At 39.6% G+C, this 25,335-nt stretch overlaps 1 protein-coding gene across 16 annotated transcripts in view; it reads left to right on the top strand.

Annotated features, from left to right (window-relative positions):
• The window catches only part of PDE4D (phosphodiesterase 4D), a 1,514,231-nt gene extending 1,496,734 nt beyond the window's left edge, over positions 1-17,497 (top strand). For all 16 annotated transcript variants that reach the window (XM_066375385.1, XM_066375376.1, XM_066375345.1 and 13 more), the window contains 9 exons: positions 1,188-1,281; positions 3,039-3,211; positions 3,780-3,878; positions 5,104-5,268; positions 6,774-6,873; positions 10,028-10,182; positions 11,234-11,356; positions 11,794-11,976; positions 12,678-17,497. In XM_066375385.1, the coding sequence (XP_066231482.1) occupies positions 1,188-1,281; positions 3,039-3,211; positions 3,780-3,878; positions 5,104-5,268; positions 6,774-6,873; positions 10,028-10,182; positions 11,234-11,356; positions 11,794-11,976; positions 12,678-13,094 (1,509 nt within the window). In that variant the 3' untranslated portion in view covers positions 13,095-17,497. The remainder of the gene's footprint in view (positions 1-1,187; positions 1,282-3,038; positions 3,212-3,779; positions 3,879-5,103; positions 5,269-6,773; positions 6,874-10,027; positions 10,183-11,233; positions 11,357-11,793; positions 11,977-12,677) is intronic.
• Positions 17,498-25,335: the final 7,838 nt, after the last annotated feature.

The following is a 25,335-nucleotide window of genomic DNA, read 5'->3' as shown; positions in this document are numbered from 1 at the left end:
TTTGGATAGAATAGGCACCATGGCATCAGTAAAAAAACACTGGGAAGTAATGAAGTTTTGAAAATTAACTTGTGTAATAATGTAACTTAGGGAAACAGACTGGTCAGTTGTGGCAATGCTGAGAACCAATATTTTATTATACTCCTTACTTGGAAAAAAAACTTTAGAAAGGGAACATTATATAGTATCTATTCAAATACATTATTTCTCCATAACTCTGGAAGAGTACTCAAGTATGTTTGGTTTTGCTTAGGGGTAAAAGAGTATATGTTAACCTCTGACCCAACACATATTCATTTCTTATCATGACAAATTGATTAAAAATATGTACCATATTTTATTGTGTGGCAGCCTTTTGTACACCTATAAATTAAGGTTTATTTCTTCTCTAAATACTAATAACACCTTATTTTTAATGCCCTTTCCTCCCCTTAATGTCCTGAGTATCTAAATCTGTTCTGTTTAATATGGTAGCCCTTAGCCACATATCACTGTTTAAATTAAAATTAAATAAAATTCGGCCCTGGCCGGTTGGCTCAGCGGTAGAGCGTCGGCCTGGCGTGCAGGGGACCTGGGTTCGATTCCCGGCCAGGGCACATAGGAGAAGCGTCCATTTGCTTCTCCACCCTCCCCCCTCCTTCCTCTCTGTCTCTCTCTTCCCCTCCTGCAGCCAAAGCTCCATTGGAGCAAAGATGGCCCGGGCGCTGGGGATGGCTCCTTGGCCTCTGCCCCAGGCGCTAGAGTGGCTCTAGTCGCAGCAGAGCGACGCCCGGAGGGGCAGAGCATCGCCCCCTGGTGGGCAGAGCGTCGCCCCTGGTGGGCGTGCCGGGTGGATCCTGGTCGGGCGCATGCGGGAGTCTGTCCGACTGTCTCTCCCCATTTCCAGCTTCAGAAAAATAAAAAATAAAATAAAAATAAAAAAATAAAATAAAATAAAATTCAAATCTCAGCTCCTTTTTTGCTCTAGCCACATTTTAAATGCTTAATACCATTACCACAGTAGCTAATGGTCACTGAAATGGACAGCACAGGTTATAGAATTATTCTATCACTGCAAAAAGTTCCTTCATATAGCACTGATCTTAAGTGTTAAAACAATTTAAAAATTCTCTGGGCATATTATCTGTCTTAACATATATTCTTTCACTTAAATTTTTATCTTCTATTGTTTTATTTTTGTTTTTCAGTTTAAAAGGATGCTTAATCGGGAGCTCACCCATCTCTCTGAAATGAGTCGGTCTGGAAATCAGGTGTCGGAGTATATATCAAACACATTCTTAGGTGAGAACAGCAACTGAAGTGCAATTTTTAAATTTTCTTTTGAGCTGTTTGTTTGTTTTGGGAGGTGGATTAGGGCATCAGCTGATTTTGGAAATCAAACAAGTGTTATGAATTTCATTTATTTTCATTCTTTAATATTAATCATTTGAGCCTATAAGCTTTAGAACCTAAAGTGACAAAGGATATTTTTTTTATCTTTTAGTATTATGCAGAACTTAAGGGATTTTTCTGAATTAAAGTTAATATTGCCAGTTTTTTCCAAAGTACGTGCTAAATTGTAAAATGTATTTTTTAAGGAGATCTACATGTTCATTTACCAAATTCTTAAGTGCCAGACATTGCGAGGCACTAGGTATTTGAAGATAAATTGGAAATGGTTTCTGCTCACAGTGGGTTGATAGTCTAATACAGGGGTAGTCAACCTTTTTATACCTATCACCCACTTTTGTATCTCTGTTAGTAATAAAATTTTCTAACTGCCCACCGGTTCCATAGAAATGGTGATTTATAAAGTAGGGAAGTAACTTTACTTTATAAAACTTATAAAGCAGAGTTACAGCAAGTTAAAGCATATAATAATAATTACTTACCAAGTACTTTATGCCAGATTTTCGCTGTTTGGCAGAATAAATCTTTATAAAACAACTTACTATAGTTAAATCTATCTTTTTATTTATACTTTGGTTGCTCCGCTACCACCCACCATGAAAGCTGGAATGCCCACTAGTGGGCGGTAGGGACCAGTTGGCTACCACTGGTCTAATAGATAACACACCTGGTAAACTGGTGAGGTAGATAGATAGGATACAATTGTTAAAGAAAAACTTGCTGATAACAATAGCTGAGAGTATGGTGTACTAGGAAAACAGCACTCCAGCCACCCATTCATAGAAAAAAAATACAGTAAGTAAAAGTCAATAACATATCCTTGATTTGACTTGACTTTCAAAATAAAATTGCTGGATAGCTTACTAGCACATTTACTTCACAGACATTTACTGAACACACACTATGTGCAAAGCTGAGTCTGAGGAGTTCACTCCCTTAACATAGGGGATGAATGTAGAGATACATCTTGTGTCTTCTTTGACAATAACAACTTTCATGAATCTAATCTTTACTTACTAGATAATATTGGAGATTCTCTGTGCTTGCCATAAAACTTTGTTACATCATAACTGCTATCTCACGATAGTATAGAAAATGTGAAATAGCAAAAGCAATTTAAGTCATTCAGATAAGCTGTGTGAACTCCCACTGTATGATCCATCTCAGTAAGCTGTCAGGTTTGCACACTATTGCTTCTATATTTGTGCAGGAAGTTTCTCCCTTTTCTAAGTAGTGTGGAAACGAGTACTTACTTGGCAAGAGCGGTTTTGAAGCCACTCAGTGAATCTCGATAGGAATGGAGTTGATGAACAATGGAGATAACCAATGTGTTTTGTTTTTTCCAAGTCTACTATCATGATAAATGTCTCAAAAAAATTTTATTAGGACATTCTATCAAAGATATAACCACCAAATACAGTTGATGTTAATTGTTTTGCAGTGGGGTTTATTTGTTTAATTTTGGGTATCAAATTAAGTCCACTTCAAGTTTTAAATATTCAACTTCTCTAAAAGGAGCTGTACTTAGAAATATTTCTTAGAATATATAATATAAATTAAAACCTGTCCAGTTATATATGTTATACTTTAAAATTAAAAAGGTCAGGCAGAATTAATAGTAAATATACAATATTTTCTCTATTTTTAAGATAAGCAACATGAAGTAGAAATTCCTTCTCCGACTCAGAAGGAGAAGGAGAAAAAGAAAAGGCCAATGTCTCAGATCAGTGGGGTCAAGAAGTTGATGCATAGCTCTAGTTTGACTAATTCAAGCATCCCGAAGTTTGGGGTTAAAACTGAGCAAGAAGATGTCCTTGCCAAGGTAAGAAAAATTTCAAGGATTGTGATCTTAAATATGCAACAATGACTTTTCATGAATTTTAATTTCGTCTCTTAGGAGATGGTCATGTATATTAGTTTATGTGTTTTTTAAAAGATAAAAATGCACTTTATAAAGCTCTCTCTAAATTGTTTGGGTTTTATTGATATGTGGATTTACATAGGTAGTTTGGGATGTGTGTTCTTTCCTTTTTTGCTTCTGTATTTGATTGTTGAACCTTAACGAGTTAGAAATCTATCATATCTTCTGGTTTTAGGAGAACAATTAAGGTTTTTGTAAATGGATTTTATCTGTTGAAGAAATGCTTTGAAATTTATCTTGAAAGTTTGTTATATTGTCAGAGGGATGAGATTAAGCAATACTTTTCAGTTTTTAATACATTTAAATGAATTTGCCTAAAGTTTGCCTAAAGTTTACATGGTGCATCCATTGCATTTAAAATAAATCATTTTTAAAATCTAACAATCTTTTCATTAATGTCAGTGATTTTTAATTGAATATGTTCACTGTCTCACGCTTTCTGACTTTTTCCATCCTCCTTCAACCCCAGGAACTAGAAGATGTGAACAAATGGGGCCTTCATGTTTTCAGAATAGCAGAGTTGTCTGGGAACCGGCCTTTGACTGTTATCATGCACACCATCTTTCAGGTAATGTGAGGAAGTCCTGTCACCTTTCTTTCTAGTCTGTGACCCAGCGTTCCGTCTGTGAAGTGTGCATGATTTAATCTTCTTTACTACTCACCCTCTTTTGTGTATTTGTGCTTTTTTCCTATTTGCTCCTTCACTTAGGGACTAATAAGAACACAGAAGGGTTGAAATGTGGGCAAAATACAGATAAACCAATGTTGTTATTTTTTTTCCATTTGAGAAAAAGGTATGCTGTGGGAAAATTGAATTGATTTGTTAAAAGAACAGTTTAAAAGTCACCCACATGACCCTGACTCACATAGAGAATGGAGTACTAACTATAAAAAATGAATCAGCTCCCTGCTGACTAATCTTAGCATGTAATTTCTTCACTGTTGAGTATGGTGCACTGCTCTTTCCTCCATATCTGTTTCTCATTCTAGTTGAGCTGCTTTTGTCCCAACCAGCACAAGGGTTTGAGAGTATAGATCAGGGGTCTCCAAACTACAGCCCGCGGGCCACATGCGGCCCCCTGAGGCCATTTATCCGGCCCCACCGCACTTCTGGAAAGGGCACTTCTTTCATTGGTGGTCAGTGAAAGGAGCACATTGACCATCTCATTAGCCAAAAGCAAGCCCATAGTTCCCATTGAAATATTGGTCAGTTTGTTGATTTAAATTTACTTGTTCTTTATTTTAAATATTGTATTTGTTCCCGTTTTGTTTTTTACTTTAAAATAAGATACGTGCAGTGTGCATAGGGATTTGTTTATAATTTTTTTTTATAGTCCGGCCCTCCAACGGTCTGAGGGACAGTGAACTGGCCCCCTGTGTAAAATGTTTGGGGACCCCTGTTATAGATACCCCAGGACTGGAACAGCAGAGTCCAGCACCAGGAAGGATGTTGCGTTGCCATCAGTGTGATCTCTAGTGGCTGAGTGACTGAGACTGACCTCCTGATCATGGGACACGCATTTTTCTAACTGGCAGCTCATTCTTCTCACCATACATCTTGGGAGAAGCACTGTTGGGCTTCAAAAGGGCAACTGGACTCTGGTTTTATCCCTGAAGTCTCTGGATCTTCCTAAAGATTTCCATTTCCCTCACTAGACATCATAAGAGTACTATTTCCATTTCTGGGTGTGACTCTTTTTTGTTGGTTGGTTCGTTTTTGTTTTTGTTAACATACTCTATGGAAAGTCTTTTTATGTAAGGACAAAATGTTAAGAGGATTTCTTTTCCTACAGGAACGGGATTTATTAAAAACATTTAAGATTCCAGTAGACACTTTAATTACATACCTTATGACCCTGGAAGACCATTACCATGCTGATGTGGCCTACCACAACAATATTCATGCTGCAGATGTTGTCCAGTCGACACATGTGCTGCTGTCCACACCTGCTTTGGAGGTAAATCTGGTTTGTAAAACTTTGAGAACGCTAACTTGCCACTCATAAAAGTCTCTTAAATTTTTATACTACAGGGTATGCATTGCAGAAAATAAGTGGCTTCACTGGAAGTATATTGAGTTATAAAGGAAAAGATGTGGTTTTGGTAAATAGTCTTTGATGATTTTGTCTGAAAGTTGATCAAAGATTAAGTGATCCATCTATTTATGACACTGCTTCCTTAAGATTATCTAGTAGGCATTCCTTAAAGCACATCTGTCTGGCTTAGTCAATTTTAGTTTGTTTTTCTGGAATTTAGTCTGATGGCTTTTGCATTTATAGTTCAAAAGATTGTTATTTTAAAGTATAAGCACTGCATTGATATTTTTCATTGAATTTATTAGAAGGAAACACTTCTTTCATTTTACCAACTAAAAGTTGTTTCATTAAATGTTTATTTAAGCAATTTGAATTCCTTAATTGTTTGGGGAAAGATTCTTTTTTACAGATATATTTGATAGTTCAGATTGTTTTCATTATAAAACTGTTCATACCTCATCATTTGAGTGAGTGGTTCTCAGCTGGGAGTGATGCTTTATTTTCCCTCTCCCCCCACACCTCAGGGGTGCTGGGCAGTATGTGCAGGCATTCTTGGCTGTCACAGAGAGGGGGTATATGCTACTGACATCTCATGGGTGAAGGCCAGGGATTCTGCTAAAATTCCTTCAATGCACAGGACTGCCTTTTTTTTTTTTTTTTTTTTTTGCGTTTTTTCTGAAGCTGGAAACAGGGAGAGACAGTCAGACAGACTCCCGCATGCGCCCGACTGGGATCCACCCGGCACACCCACCAGGGGCGAAGCTCTGCCCATCCTGGGCGTCGCCATGTTGTGACCAGAGCCACTCTAGCGCCTGAGGCAGAGGCCACAGAGCCATCCCCAGCGCCCGGGCCATCTTTGCTCCAATGGAGCCTTGGCTGCAGGAGGGGAAGAGAGAGACAAAGAGGAAGGCGCAGCGGAGGGGTGGAGAAGCAAATGGGCGCTTCTCCTGTGTGCCCTGGCCGGGAATCGAACCCGGGTCCTCCGCACGCTAGGCCGACGCTCTACCGCTGAGCCAACCGGCCAGGGCCAGGACTGCCTTTCATAACAAAGATTATATGGTCGAAAACATGAATTTTACTGAAGTTGAGAAACTCTGGTTTGGTTGAAAGAACAGAAAATAATTGTTCACTATTTTCTTTAAAAAATAATTTCATATACTCCTTTTTGTAATACTTAAAAAGGTAAAACCAATGGAAAAGTTATAATCATAAATTATAATATTAGATAAAATTTTTTCTTCCAAGATTATACTTAGAAAGTTTATTAATAAGTCATTATCTAAAGGACTCTTCCCAACATATTATGATAATATATTTAAACACTCCATTTTGCTAACAAATTCTAGGAAGTAATTTCCCACTTATTTAAACTTTTAATTTTTGTTATTGTAGAATAGTGATGTTATCTATTTTGTCTGATTTTCCAGGCTGTGTTTACAGATTTGGAGATTCTTGCAGCAATTTTTGCCAGTGCAATACATGATGTAGATCATCCTGGTGTGTCAAATCAGTTTCTGATCAATACAAGTAAGTTGAGTTCATTTATTTTTGCAGAAGATATTTTTTCTTTGTAAACATTTGAATGGGGGTCTTTATATACGTAGGGGTGTTTCCAGAGGGAGAAAGTTCTTTTGGGATGTGTAAATAACCCCTTTTAAAGAGAGTGTGTGTTAATGTAATTTAGTGCTGGAAGTTACTGTATCCCTCGAGGCTGTTTGAAAAGGATAGGTTCCATACTTCTGTAGAAATAATATGTTGCCATGTTAGTACACAAGCGTAATCCAAGTAAAAGTTTGCAGAAAGATTTAGGTGGTTACTTGGAAAACGAGTCATTTTTGTTTCCAGAAAAGATGCCTAAGTTTTGTGGAGAAAGATTTACTCACCTGAGGCCAGTGTTGAAAGCATAATGGCTTTGGATTCCAAGAGCAGAGGCATCTCATTGTGTGAGGGGGGAGCTAGACCCTGCTGTCGCTACACACGCTTCTTTGTGCCTATGGTCTCACTTTAAAATAATCATTCCAAGGCTATGTTTGTATAGTATATAGAGAAGGCTATTTTTCTGAATGAATCCTGCCCTTTCAAAATATGAGTAAATTCATTTCTGTCCACTAGGATTATATAGAAGTAACTGCATAGATCATTATTTTATTCAACAAGAAATTTATTGAGAGAATACTCTGTGCCAAACATTGTTCCAGGTATGAGGGATACATGGGTGAGCAAGACGAAGCCCTGGCTCTGAGGAGCTTGCCTTCTGCTAGAAATATAGGCCGTAGTTCGTGAGCGTGTAACATGAGAGGGCGCGGAGAACAATCATGCGGGTTAAGGGCACAGGACTCAACGAACTGAGGGAGTGAGCCAGGCAGCTCAATCCTTTGTCCTTGGCAGCTGGATTATAAAAGAAAATCACCACTTCCCTTCCCCATTTTAAGGAAAGATGTTTTGTTCAGAAGAGCTCAGGACATACCAGATAACCAAGCACATTATATTAATAACTTTTAATTTTCTATAAGGCTTTTTTTAGTCTGTAAGTCAATTGGGATTGTTAAGACTTATGCGGATATAATGACAAGGTGAAACATGATAAATGCCAAATGAGTGGTACAGAGTATATAGGAATTTGCAGGAGAAAGTGAGCAGTTCTGCCTGTGGTAATGAAGAAAGGCTTCACGGAAGAGGTGACTCACACTGTGCCTTGGAAAAATGAGAGGGTTTCAACAAAACTGTTACAGGAGCTAGCCTTTCTCCCTCTCTGTGCTGCTTTACCTTATAGCAGAGTATGAATGCAACTCTGATTACTCCTGAACCTTCAAGGAATCTACATAGAATGCTGGATTGCCACCTTTGGGGAAAATCTACTCAAGAACTACAGACTCTTACCTCCCCTTTGGATATGACCACACATCTTCATTCTTAAAGAAGAATAGAAAGTTAAATGTCTACTGTCAGGGTTGCTTAAATGCTAACATGCGTTCATTTAAAAGTCAGCAGTCACCACCACCTTTTTATATCAGTCCCAGAGATTGGAGAAGCAGTAGAGGCCCACCCATCTACTAAGGAATGGTTCCATGGACTTTCTGGCCAGTCCGGACTCTTGTTAAATGTCAGGAGCCACCTGCTTCCCTAGGCGGGCTTGGCTAGGGCTCCTGGACAACCCTCTCTGTGAAAGGCCTTCCTCACCTTGACTGGGATTCAGATTCTTTGTTTCAACATTCATCCCACAGATCAACCTCTTCCTTAAAGTAACAGCTCCTTATCTTATATTTTGCAGGCTCAGTAGCCTGAATTTCTTTCATCTTTCTTCACAGAGCATATAGACCAATCCAGGTTTTTGTAAGCCTGAGTCAGTTCTTCTGTTAATGCCCCTTATCTGCATTCACATTTGCTGCCTTAAAAGAACCATAATAGATTAGTAAGGTATTATTCTCCAATCAGAAAACAATGTCTTTCGATATTATTTAATATAATTCTACTATAGAAAAAATACCAGTTGCTAAGATCCTTTATAGTTTAAAATTTTAGATTTATATGCATTTATCTATAGATAAATGTTCATAGTTAGATGCTTTCGTAGACTATTTAAAAGTTAACTAGGCCAGATATTGACATTTAGAAAAAGAATACTATTGCTTTATCAAAATAAAATGAAACGACAATAATACCATACATACTCACTACCTGGTTCTCTAGACATGTCTATTTCTGTAGTTAGGAGCAAAATTTTCAATGTAATAATTCCCATTTCTATAGTATTGATGGAATCATAGGTTTCACAGTAGAAATATGTCTTGGACTCTCATCTGTACAGTAGTCAGAAAAAAAAACACATGGCCCTTTTAGTCTTTATGAGGACTTAAGCAGAAACAGATTAAAGCAACAGTCAATTTTTTTATAGTGATTGTGGATGTGGGTCTGCTCTCTATGGGAACTAGTAAGGAGGCAGGATCTCTCACTGCCTGACCTACCCGTGTCTGGGCAGTTGTGAGAGAGCAGCAGAATCTTCACCACGCAGATATGCGGGCAGCCTGACATCCATCTCTGTGCGAAGCCAGGAGTGTGCTGGTGGGAAGGACAGTATACATGTATATGGTGACTGCCATGGAACTTGGAAAAGGAAACAGAAAAATGAATTAAACCTCTACTTTCAAAGCTATACTGTGGATAAACATAAGATCAGCACGAACAAATCTAATATTTGTGTGTGTGTGTTCCAATCTATTCTTGTACCCTCTCTAAGTACAAACCAATCCTAAGTCACGTGATCCTTACATTATATAAAATGACGATGCCCAGTTATCAGGAATACAACCCCTTATGCTTTGGACATGTTGCAAATGTTAGAATAATGTCATATTCTGCTGAGCTTGTGGAACAGCCTATGGCAGATCTAGAGGGGAAGTTAAAATCCATTTGTTCAGATTCTTCTTTCACAAGCTGAGGCCCAAGGGTGAAATGACTTGCCACGCGTCAGCCGCGTTGGAGTTCACTCCGAAGATTGCAGTGCTCTTCCCACTGTTACAGGAACTAGTACAGTCTCTCCTCCATGTTGTCATGTAACGGTGAGGCCAGCGGAGTTGTTTAGGGGACATTGCATCCTAAACCCAGAGTATCTAGAATATGAAGACTAAGATAAACTTAGAATAAATGGCTTTGCTTATCTTCTTATCTTTTTTCTTTTAAGATTCCGAACTTGCCTTGATGTACAATGATTCTTCTGTCTTGGAGAACCATCATTTGGCTGTGGGCTTTAAGTTGCTTCAAGAAGAAAACTGTGACATTTTCCAGAATTTGACCAAAAAGCAAAGACAATCATTAAGGAAAATGGTCATTGACATAGTAAGTAGCTGATAAAAGCAAAACAAAGAACTGCAATGCAAATTGTTCTGTAAAATAAATAAATAAATAAATAAATAAGAACGAGGCCTTGGCCAGGTTGCTCAGTGGATAGAACGTCATCCCAGCATGCCAAGGTCACAGGTTCAGTCCCCCAGTCAGAACACGGACGAGTAGCAATCAGTGAGTACACAACTAAGTGAAACGACCAGTTGGTGCTTTCTCTCCCTCTCTCACTCTCTTTCCCCCTCTCCCTTTTTTTCTCTCTCCCTTCCTCTCTCTCTCTCAAATCAATGAGAAAAAAAATTTTTTAAGTGAGAATGAGTGTTAGATGAAAGAAACTGTGTATTTCAAAACCTAGTATTGCCCTTTCTGCTCCTGAAGCTGTCCCTGCTGCTGGCAGTTTGAAATTAAGAATAATGACAGCTTACCCTCATCATTCTAGTTATATTCTGAACTCCTCTGGTCTGGTGACAGGCAGAAAGATGACGAACAAGAGCAGAGGTGCTGGGCATATCTCAAATTACTTCCATTCAAAAAGTGGGAGGGAAAGTCTCCATTGGAGACAGTGCCATTTAGAAAATTTTCATGATTTTAATAGTTTCTCTATGCATATTATTCACAGTGAGTATGAGACACAGGAAAATCTCTGGTTATCAGAAAATGTATTCTGTTAAGCTTTGTATATACAAAGAAAAGAATTGTCTGTTGTGGATAAGGAGAAAATTGCCCAGGTACTCTGTTTCTGATGTACTCTGTGAGTAATCTTGGATCAGTTCTTCATCATCCAGTAACCACTTTCTTAGTCCAAGGAATAGAAGTGGTTGTCAGTACCTAATGTTTCTGTATATTTATTGCATGTGTATATTGGGACTTCCAACAAAGAGGAAGAGACTGTGCCCCGAGAAGTATACATAGTAAAGAATTTTTATATGCCGCTATTAGATGACCGTGGCTTTCCATTTCTTCTCATGTTCTGCATAATACTCTTAGGTGCAAATTCTTTTTTCCTCTGGACTTTTTTTACTTCAATAAAACATTCTTTGTCTTTAAGGTACTTGCAACAGACATGTCAAAGCACATGAATCTACTGGCTGATTTGAAAACTATGGTTGAAACTAAGAAAGTGACAAGTTCTGGAGTTCTTCTTCTTGACAATTATTCTGATAGGATTCAGGTAAAGCATGACTTGAATTTTCATGTATCTGTGTGTCCGATTTATGTCTCCTCCCAACTTATGATTTTAGTAATTATAAGCAGGATTTTTGTCCAAATTCTTAATCTTGAGAATTAAGCAGATAAAATACTGTTGGTCTTTTCATTTATGTATACAGTAAAAAAAGAAAGAAAACAAAAACCCTAACATCCCACAAAACCAACCACTTAAGCAGCTCTGAATTGAATCAGCCATGCACATAAACAGTTTCTCTTGATATTTAGATGTGGCATAATTTGAGACTATTAATATAAGTGTAAAGCACACACAGATACCTCATGGTCAGACTGTTTGAAATTTTTATGTGTCACAGTCATTTCATGTGAATTTCTAGTAAAAAAAAAAAAAAAAAAAAAAAGGAGCAGAAGCTGAATAGAGAGAGCCTTTGTCTATTGTAGGTCCTCCAGAATATGGTGCATTGCGCGGACCTGAGCAACCCAACAAAGCCTCTGCAGCTGTACCGCCAGTGGACGGACCGCATCATGGAGGAGTTCTTCCGCCAGGGAGACCGCGAGAGGGAGCGGGGCATGGAGATCAGCCCCATGTGTGACAAGCACAATGCGTCTGTGGAAAAATCCCAGGTGATGTGTTGAGCACAAAGCTTTCAGAGAGACCAAAACTACAGCTTGAACATTGGATTCTATTGTATCCACATCACAAGTATTTTAGGGATTTTTAAATCAGTACTCTATTTTTGCAAGCTCAATTTCACATTAGCGTTTATTTATAAGCCAAAAAACTCTTTCATTCTTATGATTTATATTTATATAGACATTTATATGTTCTTATGGCATTATACTCAGGAATGACTATATTCATATAGTATATTCAAGGGTGTAGAAACAATTTGTTAAATGAACTCGTCAGTGCATTCACTTACATGAATTCATGTGGAGGGCATGGCATTGTTCCCATTACCTTTTCTCACCTATGAAATGGCCATTCTAAAAGGAAGTTCAGGCCTCACGTCAAGCCCTACCATGTAAACAACTGTAAAACTTTTATGTAGTAAAAAGTTCTACAAGGTAATTTTCACCAGATAGCAACAATACATTTTTATGGTCTGTTACCTAAAATAGTGACTAACTGAAAAGTTAGTAGTCTTCTGTTTAGTGTTATATTTGCAGACCATGTTGTTTTTTATATTTTTATGTAAAATTTATATTTTATATAAAGATACAGATATAGATCTAAATTAGATGTATTTGTGAGATCTAGTTAACCTTTTCCATTATTTCTTAGTCCCAAGTCCTGTACTCACAGTGTATTTCTTTTTAACTAGGTGGGCTTCATAGACTATATTGTTCATCCTCTCTGGGAGACATGGGCAGACCTAGTACATCCTGATGCCCAGGACATTTTGGATACTTTGGAAGACAATCGTGAATGGTACCAGAGCACAATTCCTCAGAGCCCCTCCCCAGCCCCAGATGACCAGGAAGAGGGCCGGCAGGGTCAGACCGAGAAGTTCCAGTTTGAACTCACCTTAGAGGAGGACGGCGAGTCGGACACTGAAAAGGACAGTGGGAGTCAAGTGGAAGAAGACACTAGCTGCAGTGACTCCAAGACTCTCTGTACTCAAGACTCGGAGTCCACTGAAATTCCCCTTGATGAGCAGGTCGAAGAAGAGGCAGTAGGGGAGGAGGAGGAAAGGCAGCCCGAAGCCTGTGTAATAGATGATCATTCTCCTGACACGTAACAGTGCAAAAGACTTTCAGGCCTTTTTTTTTTTAAGTAGAAAAATTGTTTCCAAAGTGCATGTCACATGCCACAACCATGGTCACACCTCACTGTCATTTGCCAGGACGTTTGTTGAATAAAACTGACATTGACTACTCAGTCTGGCGCTCAGGAATATTGTAACCAGTTTTTTCACCTCCATGTCATCACAGCAAGGGGGACATCTTCACGAACAGCATTTTAACAAGATCTCAGCTTGGTAGAGCTGACAATGCAGAGAGAATCCACTCCAAAATGTTTTCAATGAGTGTGGCTCATCAGGCAGCCCAAAAGTTGATATGACTTAGGGTTTCTTTTTATTTGTTTGCAATATTTTCAGCAGAAAGACGGCATTACGCAGATTGAACTAATGAATGAAGCGTCAAACGGGCCAGGAACAGAACACAGCGTGAATCTGTTACCAGGAAGATGAGCCACAGAAGTCGCATAATTTTCTTATTTCAAGTCTTCCTGATACATGACTGACGAGTGTGGTTCAGTGAGCTGCACTGACTTCTACATTTTGTATGATATGTAAAACAGATTTTTTGTAGAGCTTACTTTTATTATTAAATGTATTGAGGTATTATATTTAAAAAAACTATGTTCAGATCTTCATCTGCCACTGGTTATTTTTTTTCTAAGGAGTAACTTGCAAGTTTTCAGTACAAATCTGTGCTACACTGGATAAATCTAATTTACGAATTTGACTTGCACCTTACAGTTCACAGCGATTACTGATTTGTAGTGATTCATTGTTTTATATACCAATGACTTCCACATTTTAAAACAAAAACTAATTTTATGTTGCAGGAAACTCTTTGTAGGTCTTCGTCTACTTTGCTCTTTGTGTCACTCTTCTCAGTAAGCAGAGTTGCTCCTCACTGACATTTTTTCTTCATGGCGTGCAGAGTGAATATGTGCTCAGTAATATTTCAGTGTGCGTCCTTTCTAATGTGTCCTAAGCCTCACGGACACTCAGTCATCGGTTGGTATTGTCTGAAGCAAGTGAGAGATATATAAATACCCAGTAGCTAAAATGGTCAGTCATTTTTAGATATTTTCCTAGTTAGTGTCTTCTGATAACTGTCTGCTATGTCACTAGACCCTCATTTCACAAGTGCATGTCTTTGTAATAACCCACGTGTCATGCTCATTTTTATTGTTTCTACAGTCAGTTATAGTAAGAAAAACTTATGCCCCTTGTGCTGTTTTATTATTTAGCGTGTTTGAACCTCTGTCCACCTTCACTAGATAGGGTCTTATCAAATATATTACCATTTTGATTGATGAAAAGAAACAGGTAGTCAGGTTAGAGTTAGCGTTCATTTCTACTGCGAGGTCAATGGTAATGACTAGCTTTTACTCTTGATTCACAGAGAAAAGTTAACAGCTAATTAGGCAGTTTAAACAATATTAGCAGAATATATTAACCAACACCAGTACAACTAACGTTCATTTGTTTCTATGATTTTACCATGGGATTAAGAACTAGGTGAGAAATATTCCTGAGAAATGATTTTAAGTGTAGCAACTACCCTTCCTTAATGGACAAGCATGTAACGTAGGAATTGCTTTATCAGTTATCATTGTTCGTAAGTATGTCTTATAAAGAAGAACTTCTTTAAACACACTGATGGAAAGGAGCCAGCAGTGCCACTAGCACCAGAGGCTCGGGGATCTGAAGCCATCCTAAAATGCTGGGTTGGGTAAAAAGATTCTCCCAAAATAAAAAATTAGAGATCACGCTTGGCTGAATTTAGCATCAAAAACTCGATTACAATTTTAGAAATTAATTCCCAGTATTTACTTTCAGTTGGCATCCTGGGGCACTTACTTAGTTTGGACTTTCTTCCCATTTCAGCTCTTTATGAAGTGTTTGCCTTCTCTGTAGAAGAGTTTGGAACCCAAATAATTTTTCACACTGATATCCAAGAATTGACATGGAACTAAAGGGGGTATCTGACTAGATGGAAAATAAATGAAAGTTAAGAAAAAGTGTGACCCTGTAAAACGTATTTGGGTGTCACGGGGAGCCTTCTGGGGACTAGTGACTAAGTCATCTGCCAGGGAAATGACCCAAGCTGAAGATAGAACCCCTGGGATCCACTGATGGAAAACTTACGTACGTAGCTCTGATCTTTTAAACATAGCAAAATAGGACTCAACTGATTAATGATCGGTAATCCTTCAAATAAAGCCCTACGTTTGTCCAAGTGGTTTCACAAGAACACTTGGAAACTTGTTTCTGTTTTAGTTATATTTATTCCTGATGGAGTTCTCAAAGAAAAGGCAAAGACTCTAGGGTTTATTCTTTTTTCCCAAATATTTTCATTCCCTCCTCTTCCTAATACTTGGTGTTTCCCCAACAGAGTGTCTAGAATCTTAATAATGAAAAATATGTATATACTTAAAGCAGCAATATGTCACAAATCCAGACCTGAAAGGGTTTATAACTGCACTAAAAAAAGAGAGGCTTTTTTTTCAATTTGTTGGTTTTCAATGGTCACATGTTGTGAAGATACCCAATGATGGACAATCAAATGTAGAAAATGCATAATACCCAAGAGACAGGGACTAATGCACTGTACAATCTGCTTATCCTCTCCCTTCTTTCTCTTTTCTCTCTCCTCTCTTGCCCAAGTGTGCTTCAGTTATACACCGCTTTAAAATAACATTCTTTCACAAGTGGCTTTACATTTCCTAAAATGCCATAAGAAAATGCAATACCGGGTACTGTACGGGGAAAAAAATGTCCAAGTTTGCATCAAACCAGTACATTTCAGCTTGCAAGTTACTAAACATAATAATGCTGTTTTCATTTTAGTTTCTTTTGCATCACTTTAAATTCACAAGAAAATAATATAGGTAGAACAAATTGCAGATAAGGAAAAAAACTTGAATGAAATGGATTTCACAGAAAGCTTTATGATGATTTTTGAATGCATTATTTATTTTTTGTGCCATGCATATTTTTTTCTCACCAAATGACCTTACCTATAATACAGTCTTGTTTGTCTGTTTACAACCATGTATTTATTGTAATGTACATACTGTAATGTTAATTGTAAATTATCAGTTCTTATTAAAACATCATCCCGTGATGGGACGGTGTTGATATATTTGGAAACTCTTGGTGAGAGAATGAATGGTGTGTATACATATTCCTTGTACATTTTTCTTTTCTCCTGTAATATAGTCTTGTCACCTTAGAGCTTGTTTATGGAAAATTCAAGAAAAACTATAAAATACATAAAGATATATAAATTTAAAGAACATAGCTGCAGGTCTTTGGTCCCAGGGCTGTGCCTTAACTTTAACCAATATTTTCTTCTGTTTTGCTGCATTAGAAAGTAAGGTTATGGTGGGGCTAGGGCTGGGCATTTTACATCCGAGCTTTGAGTCAATTGGCTTTCTGGCAATAGCTGGATTTTACAAAACCACCGACAACCTCTGGGAGATTTTGAGACCCTTTTGGAATACAAGCTTAAGGACTTCTTGCCATGAAACAGCATTGCATATATGATGACTGTTTTCCCCGTCTGATCAGGAGCTACTTGAGTTAGTTACATTTGTTTTCTACTTTCAAACACTACTGGGAAAATATGTTCTCATCCAGTGATTATTAAAAGTATTTTTGGCTTCTAGAGCACATAGGCAAATTATTTGAAACTAGAGCCAAGGTCTTATATGCTGGTTAGTCATTTATTCATAAGCTTCCTCTAATGTTAAGAGAATATATAATATGAAAAAGGTCATTTTTTTTAACCCTGGAATTTTTCTTCAACTAAGATCAACCAAATTTTTTTTTTATCTGTAAGTTCGTATGTATGATGTACGATACACATTTTATATGATACCAATAGACATAGCATAAAGGATTTACCATTCTCTAGAATTTGTTTCTGCAAAACATACTGCTTTAGAATGTTAAGATGTAACCTTTCACAATGGCCAGCTCTCTACAGTGGATGATGTGGAAACCTTCTTCTACTGCTGCCCAGCCCTCAAAAAACATGACAGTGAAAGGAGAGAGTCTTTTTGTAGGAAAAATTATTTTGTTTAATTTTATTTTATTTTATTGACACAAACTGTAGATTTTAGCAGCCCTGGCCCAAAGGAATTTGATTACTTTTGTTTTAAACAGTACAAAGGGGACATTATAATTACAAAAACACATCCTTACTGATTTTAGTTGTTTTTAATTTTATTTCTTAGATAATGTTTTCAGAGTGGTAAATTGTGTGTGAGCATTACAAATGATGATTCTTTTAGTGGTTTCTTAGCCTCTCTTACAGCCCATGGGGATAGTACTGTACATCAATACCTTCATATGAAATTTTTATATGCAATGAAAATAAAAGCATGGGTTGATTCTGCCTACTTATGACTCAATCTTTTACAATAAAAGATTATTCATCTAAAATTGTAGTCCAGTTAGTTTCCAAGAGTAATGAAGCTTGTTAAAGAAAAATGAAGGGATAGTGACATCATAAACTAGGATTAATATTCCTAATCAAATAAAACAAAATCATGTGGGTTAATCTTTCTATAGAAAATAGAAACTGCCAGAGTTATTTAAATGGTCTACAAGATTAAACACGGTATTTTGTAAACAGGCTTGTGAAGGGGACTTCTCTATTTAATTGACTACTCTGGTACACTGAAAGTTAATCAGACATCCAGCATTTATTTATTGGGTAGCCACTCTGCAAACTGCAAAGTTCTAAGGGCTTGGCAGTGACGGAGACACAGCTTCTGCTTTCGCGAGCTTACAGTCTGGAGGGGACAAGTCATTAAACAGCTTCATACGCATGCCATCATAAATGCACTCAGAAGGACCTCTGGGGCTGACTCGGTGGGAACCTGAACTTGCTGTCTCCTGGAGGGCCACAGAAGGCTTCCTTAAGGAAGTGATTTGGGGCTGAGCTCTGAAGAATAGAAGAAACCAAGCCAAAGGGGGATTTAAAAGGAAGAGGAAGGGATCCAGAAGGGAAAGTTCACTTGCTGAAGTCCTGAGGTACAAGTGAAATTGAGACCTTCGGAGAAATGGAAGGAAAGCAACCCTGCTCCATCACTCATTATGCCTTCCTCTGCTTTATTTTCTTTATATGCTCAATCCAAACTGCCCTGTACATCTGTTTATTGTCTGGCTCTCTCCCACAGAACATGGCTGCAGGAGAGCAGTCTGCTCACTGGTGTATCCCTCACACCTAAAACTATGTGGTACATAGGAGGGGCTTAATATTTGTTGAGTAAGTCTACCAAATTGATATTGGGCATATATCAATATAATCCAATCAGACAAATCAAACACTTTAGGGGTTTAAAGAGAAGGAAACAGCAAACATTTAATACACAGATAATCCCCAAACTACTAGAATAAGGATACAGGAGTATCCCCCCTTATTTGTGATTTTGCTTTCAGCGGTTTCAGTTATGTGTGGTCAACTGCGGTCTGAAAATATGAAATGAAAAAATTCCAGAAATTCAGGTTTTAAATTGCGCACCATTCTGAGTAGCATAATAAAATCTTGCGAGTCCTGTTCCAACCCACCCCGGAGAAATGAATCACGTCTCCACACTATATACCCTCCCTACCTGACACTCACTTAGCAGCCATCTAGGTTATCAGATTGACTTGTAGTGTCGCAGTGCTTGTGTTCAAGTCACCCTTATTTGTCTTAATAATGGCCCTAAAGCGCACAAGTAGTAATGCTGGCAATTCGGATATGCCAAAGAAGCCATAGATTGCGTCCTTTAAGTGAACAGCTGCAAGTCCTTGACTTTAAAAGGAAAGAAAAAATTGTATGCTGAGGTTGCTAAGATCTGTGGTAAGAATGATTCTTCTGTCTGTGAAACTGATGAAGAAAAAAGAAGTTCGCACCAGTTTTGCTGTCGCACCATAGGCTGCAAGTGATGACCACAGTGCATGATAACGCTTAGTTAACATGGAAAAGGCGCTCAACTTGTGGGTGGAAGACAGGAATGCAAAGTGTGTTTCTGTTGACGGCAACATGTTCCAAAAAGCAACTGCTGTTCCTGAGAAAGGATGGACAACCAGTGGGTCAGGATTTGGAAAGAAAGGGACCACGTGAAACTGTATCTTCCTCTCTCAACCAGACAGTATGGAGGATCCAGGAGAGCTGGCTCAGATAAGAGTTCTCACCCTTTCTCGGCTTCTGCCAGTTTTCCTAAGACCCGGTATGCAAGCTCCAAAACAAGTGGGGTTTCAAGTACAGAGTGTAGTCCCAGTGTCTCCCAGAAAGTGGCCAGGTTTTCCAGTAATTTTTCTTTTCATTTCCCCTGGGCTGTTTAAGGGCACAACTGATAGCAGTTTACTGTAAAATTCCTGGGAGACTCCCATCAACGCTGGGAGGGGCTCTCCTTGGAGGGTAGTTATGGGGGCACTTGCGTTGGTGCGAAAGGATTTAACAGAACCATTGAGTATGATCTTTCTTCCCGTGTCCTGGTTGAGTGCAGCCAACACACAGATTTCTGAGCCAGTGTTTTGATGATGGATGCGTAAAAGGGTACAAAGGAAGAGGCCCAGGTGTTTTAGGTTTCTGATTTTGAAGCTGTTGCAGCTGCCAAATAACTTAGTGGTGTTTACTTACCGCCTTGTGACCTCTTCGGAATGAAAAGGCAAATCAGAGTAGTGAGCGCTCAGGTAAAGAAAGAAAGATTGAGGAGTAGTAAGAGTCAAGTTAGTCTTATACTCTTTTGTTTTAGGTACCTCTCATCTCAATTTTTTATTAGCCTTTTGCAATGAATCTTGCAATGAAGCTATTTTGAAATTTTGAAGGCTTTTGGAAACTTCTGTATTTCAGTTAAATAGGCATCTAGGTTTTGTGGTTTGAGAACCCCTGATCTCAAGTGCATTGGAACATTCCCCATAATGGTCATCGTAAGTCTAGGTTGCCTTAGTATAATTTTGTCATTTCTTTAGAGATAGCTACAGCTTCCAGGACCACAGGTGTACTGGGAGATGGTACACTCAGTTCTTTAAAACTTGAGGATTCTAATTCCTGTAGCTAAGTGTTGGGTCTTTTGGAATGAAATTAATGCCCAAGGGGGATGTGCTACGGGGTTGGGAATTTTGTGCTGTTTTACAGTGTACTTTGTAGCCAAAAACTGTTTAAAAATATTATTAAAGAAGATAATTCAGGTGGTACAAACTACCTCTATTTAACACTCCATGAAGTAGATAGTCTTTTGATCTGTCAAATGAGGCAAAAAACAAGAGCTTCTATAGGATAAAAAAACAAAGAACAAAACGTAAATGAAAATTACCAGATTGGGTGGGGCCACATAGTCAACTTTGCTTGCACTGAGAAGGCCTAGAGTTGGCTTGGTGTTTGGGGAATGGCTGGCTGATTATCCTGTGTTTCTGGTCAAGCAGAACATTGATAGGGACATAAGTTATCAAGTTTCAGTTTGATGACATGGCACCCTGGGCAGGAGCGGCTCCGTATTGGACCCAGAAATTTATTTCCACAGTATTTTTTACATATCCCTATAATGGCTCCCCCCACCCCAATATATTGTAATTCTCTTTTTGACTTTCTGTCTCTCTCACTAGATTGTGAGATTTATTTTTAAGGCAATGAACTCCTTTTGGATTGGCTAGTAAAGATTTAAAATCAGGGTATTAATATTTGACTATTCTTTTCCCTCTGACACCAGCACTTTTCAAAATGTGTTCCTTTGAACTGACATCAAATTCACCTAAGGTCTTGTTAAAAATGCAAGTTATCAAGCCCTAACTTGGGTCTTTGTAATAACACCGTCTAGGAGTGGGCCCCAAGTTCTCTTGTTACTTACATGTGTCATACAGTTTAAGAAAACACCATTCAAGACCTCATGGAGTTACTTTTTCCTCTTTGGTTTTGCAAAAAAAAATTTTTTTAAGTAATAATATCAACCCATTTCTAATTCATTGCATTTACTCAAAGGGGTGCATATTATTACTACAGAAGTTACAACAGGTGACCTGGTGAGGTTCTAAAGGCAATTGGAGGAATGGTAGAATCACAGCTATTGGCTCACTTCAACAGCAGAGGAAACCTAGGATTGGCTGTTACCATCATGACATTCATTGGCATCATACAGGTTCTGGACCCAATTTTAATATGGCAGGCGTGGTTTTAGATACCAGCTGGGTATCCTAAAATTCAACTTAATTCTGATGATTATCAGATTCTACCTGGAGATAGCATCAGATTCCACAGGTTAAGAGCTCAGTTTTAGGCCCTGGCTGGTTAGCTCAGTGGTAGAGAGTCGGCCTGACGTGCAGGAGTCCCGGGTTCGATTCCCTGCCAGGGCACACAGGAGAAGCGCCCATCTGCTTCTCCACCCCTCCCCCCTCCTTCCTCTCTGTCTCTCTCTTCCCTTCCTGCAGCCAAGGCTCCATTGGAGCAAAGTTGGCCCGGGCGCTGAGGATGGCTCCATGTCCTCTGCCTCAGGCGCAAGAATGGCCCTGGTTGCAATAGAGCAATGCCCCAGATGGGCAGAGCATCGCCCCCTGGTGGGCATGCCGGGTGGATCCCAGTCGGGCGCATGCGGGAGTCTGTCTGACTGCCTCCCGGTTTCCAACTTCAGAAAAAAAAATTAAAAAAAAAAAAGAGCTCAGTTTTACAAGACAGCCTCCCCAACACTTTAGATGCCTTTGGCAAACCCATGTCATCACCTGGGTTTCTGATCTATTGGCTATAGATTGGAGGTTCCAACAACACTCTCTCCTTGAGTGTGATTAATTTTGCTAGAGCAGTTCACAGAACTCAGAGAAACATTTAACTTAAATATTATTGGTTTATTATAAAAGGATATAATTTGGGAACAGCCATATGGAAGAGATGCATAGGGCAAGGTATAGGGAAAGGGAAGAAGCTTCCTTGGCCACTCTAGACACACCACTCTCTTCAAATCTCCATGCCTCCACCAAACAGAAACATTTTTAAACCCCATCCATTTTGGGTTTAAATTAAAACTTCCTTACTGAGGTATGATTGATTAAATCATTAGTTAGCAGTGAGCAATTCAACCTCAGCCAGTCCCATCCCTGGAGGTCAAGGGGATGGGGACTGAAAGTTTCAATCCTCTAGTCACATGGCTAGTTCCCTTGGCAACCAGTCCCCATCCTTTGGTGCTTTCCAGTCATCTATTAGCATAACAGGACACCTTCATGGCTGTTGTCACTGAGGACATTCCAAGGGTTTTAGAAGCTCTGTATCAGAAACTGGGAAGAAAACCAAATATATATTTCTTGTTATAAATCACAATATCATACATCACAGGCTGACATGGGCTAATGGGGGTAAACATTAAAATGTCATTCATAGCCCTGGCCGGTTGGCTCAGCGGTAGAGCGTCGGCTTGGCGTGCAGGGGACCCTGGTTCGATTCCCGGCCAGGGCACATAGGAAAAGCGCCCATTTGCTTCTCCACCCCCCCCTTCCTCTCTGTCTCTCTCTTCCCCTCCCGCAGCCAAGGCTCCATTGGAGCAAAGATGGCGCAGGCGCTGGGGATGGCTCCTTGGCCTCTGCCCCAGGCGCTAGAGTGGCTCTGGTCGCGGCAGAGCAACGCCCCAGAGGGTCAGAGCATCGCCCCCTGGTGGGCAGAGCGTCGCACCTGGTGGGCGTGCCGGGTGGATCCCGGTTGGGCGCATGCGGGAGTCTGTCTGACTGTCTCTCCCCGTTTCCAGCTTCAGAAAAAAAAATACAAAAAAAAAAAAAAAAAGAGTAATGGCGGGGTAGGAAGCAATACCGATAAATCTCCCCCAAAACTCAACAAGATCTTCAACCAGAAACAGAAAAACCTATACTTGGAGCTTCCAGATGCTTCGCAATACACCCAAAGGTATGGTCGAGTGAAAAATTGGCTAAATATATAACCAAACCCCAAAGGAAATAGGGAGTAAGAAATGCTCCGCCTTCCTCACTAACGTAAACAGGGCGGCTTTCTCTGGTAACTGTGAATATAGAAACTGAGGCGGGCAAAGGGGGTGAATACATCCAGGCCGCGACACAAACGGCCGAACCAGGCTGTGGCACGGAGATCCAAGCCGAGGAAAAACTGATCCTGTGGCAACCCGGGCAATACAAGCTAACACTCGCGCCAAACCCAAACAAAGAAAGACAAGCGGCGCGACCATTTTACCCAGTCTCCTGGTTGGTGCGCAGTTAGTGGGAGAGAGATTTCTTCCTAGGCTCCGAGAGTGGGTGCCCGTGTTGCCCCACGGAGAGGCAGGGTCAGAGGCCTTTCTGTGGGCCGAGGGCAGAGTCTCTGGGCAGCCCCAGCGCCCTGGGAAAGCCACGCACGGGAGGGAGTGAGAACTAATTCCAACGGTGGAGATTTTCCGTGCTGCTGGGTGTTTCACTCAGAGGGAAACGCGGCCGGCCTCATATCCGGGTTCGCGCGCGCAGATAGTGAATGAGAGATTCCTCCGAGTGCCTCGGCAGTGCGCGCCCGTGTTATCGCATAGAGGGGCAGAGTCAGGGGCCTTTGTGTGGGCCAAAGCGGAATCTCGGGCCGCCCCAGAGCCTTGCAGGAGCCGCGCACGGGGACGGAGCGAGACTCAATTCCAATGCTGCAACTTTTCCCTGCGGTTGGGGGTTTCACTCAGAGCGTGAGACTGCTGGCCGGATATCCTGGTCGCAGACAGTGAGTGAGAGTTTCCTCCAAGCGCCCCGGAAGTGGGCACCTGCTTGTGTTACCGGACAGAGTGGCAGAGCCAGAGGTCTTTGAGTGGGCGGAAAGCCCGCCTGATTATGCTAGCAGCTCTGACTGACTGAGCCTTACCCAGAGCCCTGTGCTGAGTGGAAATAGAGTGGGGAGTTGCCAGCTCTTTGAGCCTCTTACTATCCAGGCAGAGGCAGCAGCAACCCCATAGCTGGATTCTCAGGCTACTAATTGAGGAAGGAAAGACTAGGAGAAAGGCTCCAGGAACACGGACTCTCTCACTGTCGGAGCCTATAAATGCTAATGAGCTTCGACTGCCAACGAGACTAAAGCACAATACATGACATTGCCATAGAGACTTATCAACTGCAAACCTCCACCTGAGCGTGCCAAAGGGGCAAAACCCGGGGTACAGAGTCACCTACCAGGAAGAGGGAGAGAAAAGAAAAAGCAAGAAGATAACCTCTCAAAATCAAGAATAATCTGCAGACTTTATAAACTATCCCATTTTATTATATTTGTTCGTTTGTTTCTCTTATCTTCATTCTTGATACTTTTTTTTCCTCCTCCAATTTGGCCGATTAACTCTCTACCGGTCTTACTCTCTCCTCTCCTTGAACTACACTACCCATAAGTGTTACATCTCCCATTATCTTTTCTCTTCTCTTCCTTTCTCTCTATGAGGGTTGCACTCCAAAACCCTTAACTCTCTCTCTCTCTCTCTCTCCTTTCTTTTTTCTTCTTTTAGTGGTTCCCTCTTTTTTTCTCTCTCTCTCTTTCTTTTCTCCCTCTATATTAGTTTCTTCCTTTCTCCTTTACATCTCCTCTCATTCAAACCTCAATAACAAACAAATTATCTAATCTGGGACTCAAACTTATGTTTGTGGCATTTTGGGGGGTTTTTAGTTCACCTTTTTAACTCACTAGCAGTGCTCCCATCCCTGGCTCTCCATATTATCTAGTTCTTGTTCCACTAAATACAATAGTAATTTTTTAATTTGTCCCCCCATTTTTCCGTTTTCCTCTTAATCCTCTCATCATAACTCTTAGGCAACCAACACCTAAAAGCAAATCATTTTATTCTTGACCCAAATTTTTTCCTTATTTGCTTTTTGTGGGCCCATACGCTCTTTTTTTTTCTTTTTCCTTTTTTTTTTTTTACCCCTTTATTACTTTTCCCCAATTCAGGCCCTCCATCACAGGCATTCTTTGTTATAATTCACAGTCCAACACAAGATTTTCTCAAGAAAGAGGGGAGAGGAGAGGAGAGGAAAAAAGGAGGGGGGGAATAATTTCCTTTTTTTTAAAAAATTTTTATTTTATTTTATTTTTCTTTATTTCATTATTAATTTTTTTAAAAAAAACAACTCTTTTCGATTTTTTATTTTTTTTATTATTTTTTAAAACTTTTTATTCTTTATTAAATCTCATTAATACTATCAACAAAACCACCCTCAGATGCCATTAGGGAAGAGAAAATCAAATATCATGGATACAAAAGAAAGAGAGGTAACACAGCTAGATGAGGAAAAATCTATGGAG

Source organism: Saccopteryx leptura, chromosome 1, assembly GCF_036850995.1.
Source record: "Saccopteryx leptura isolate mSacLep1 chromosome 1, mSacLep1_pri_phased_curated, whole genome shotgun sequence".
Taxonomy (NCBI): Eukaryota; Metazoa; Chordata; class Mammalia; order Chiroptera; family Emballonuridae; genus Saccopteryx; species Saccopteryx leptura.
Note: the sequence above shows the minus strand (reverse complement) of the source record. Positions and strands in the feature narration are given on the sequence as shown.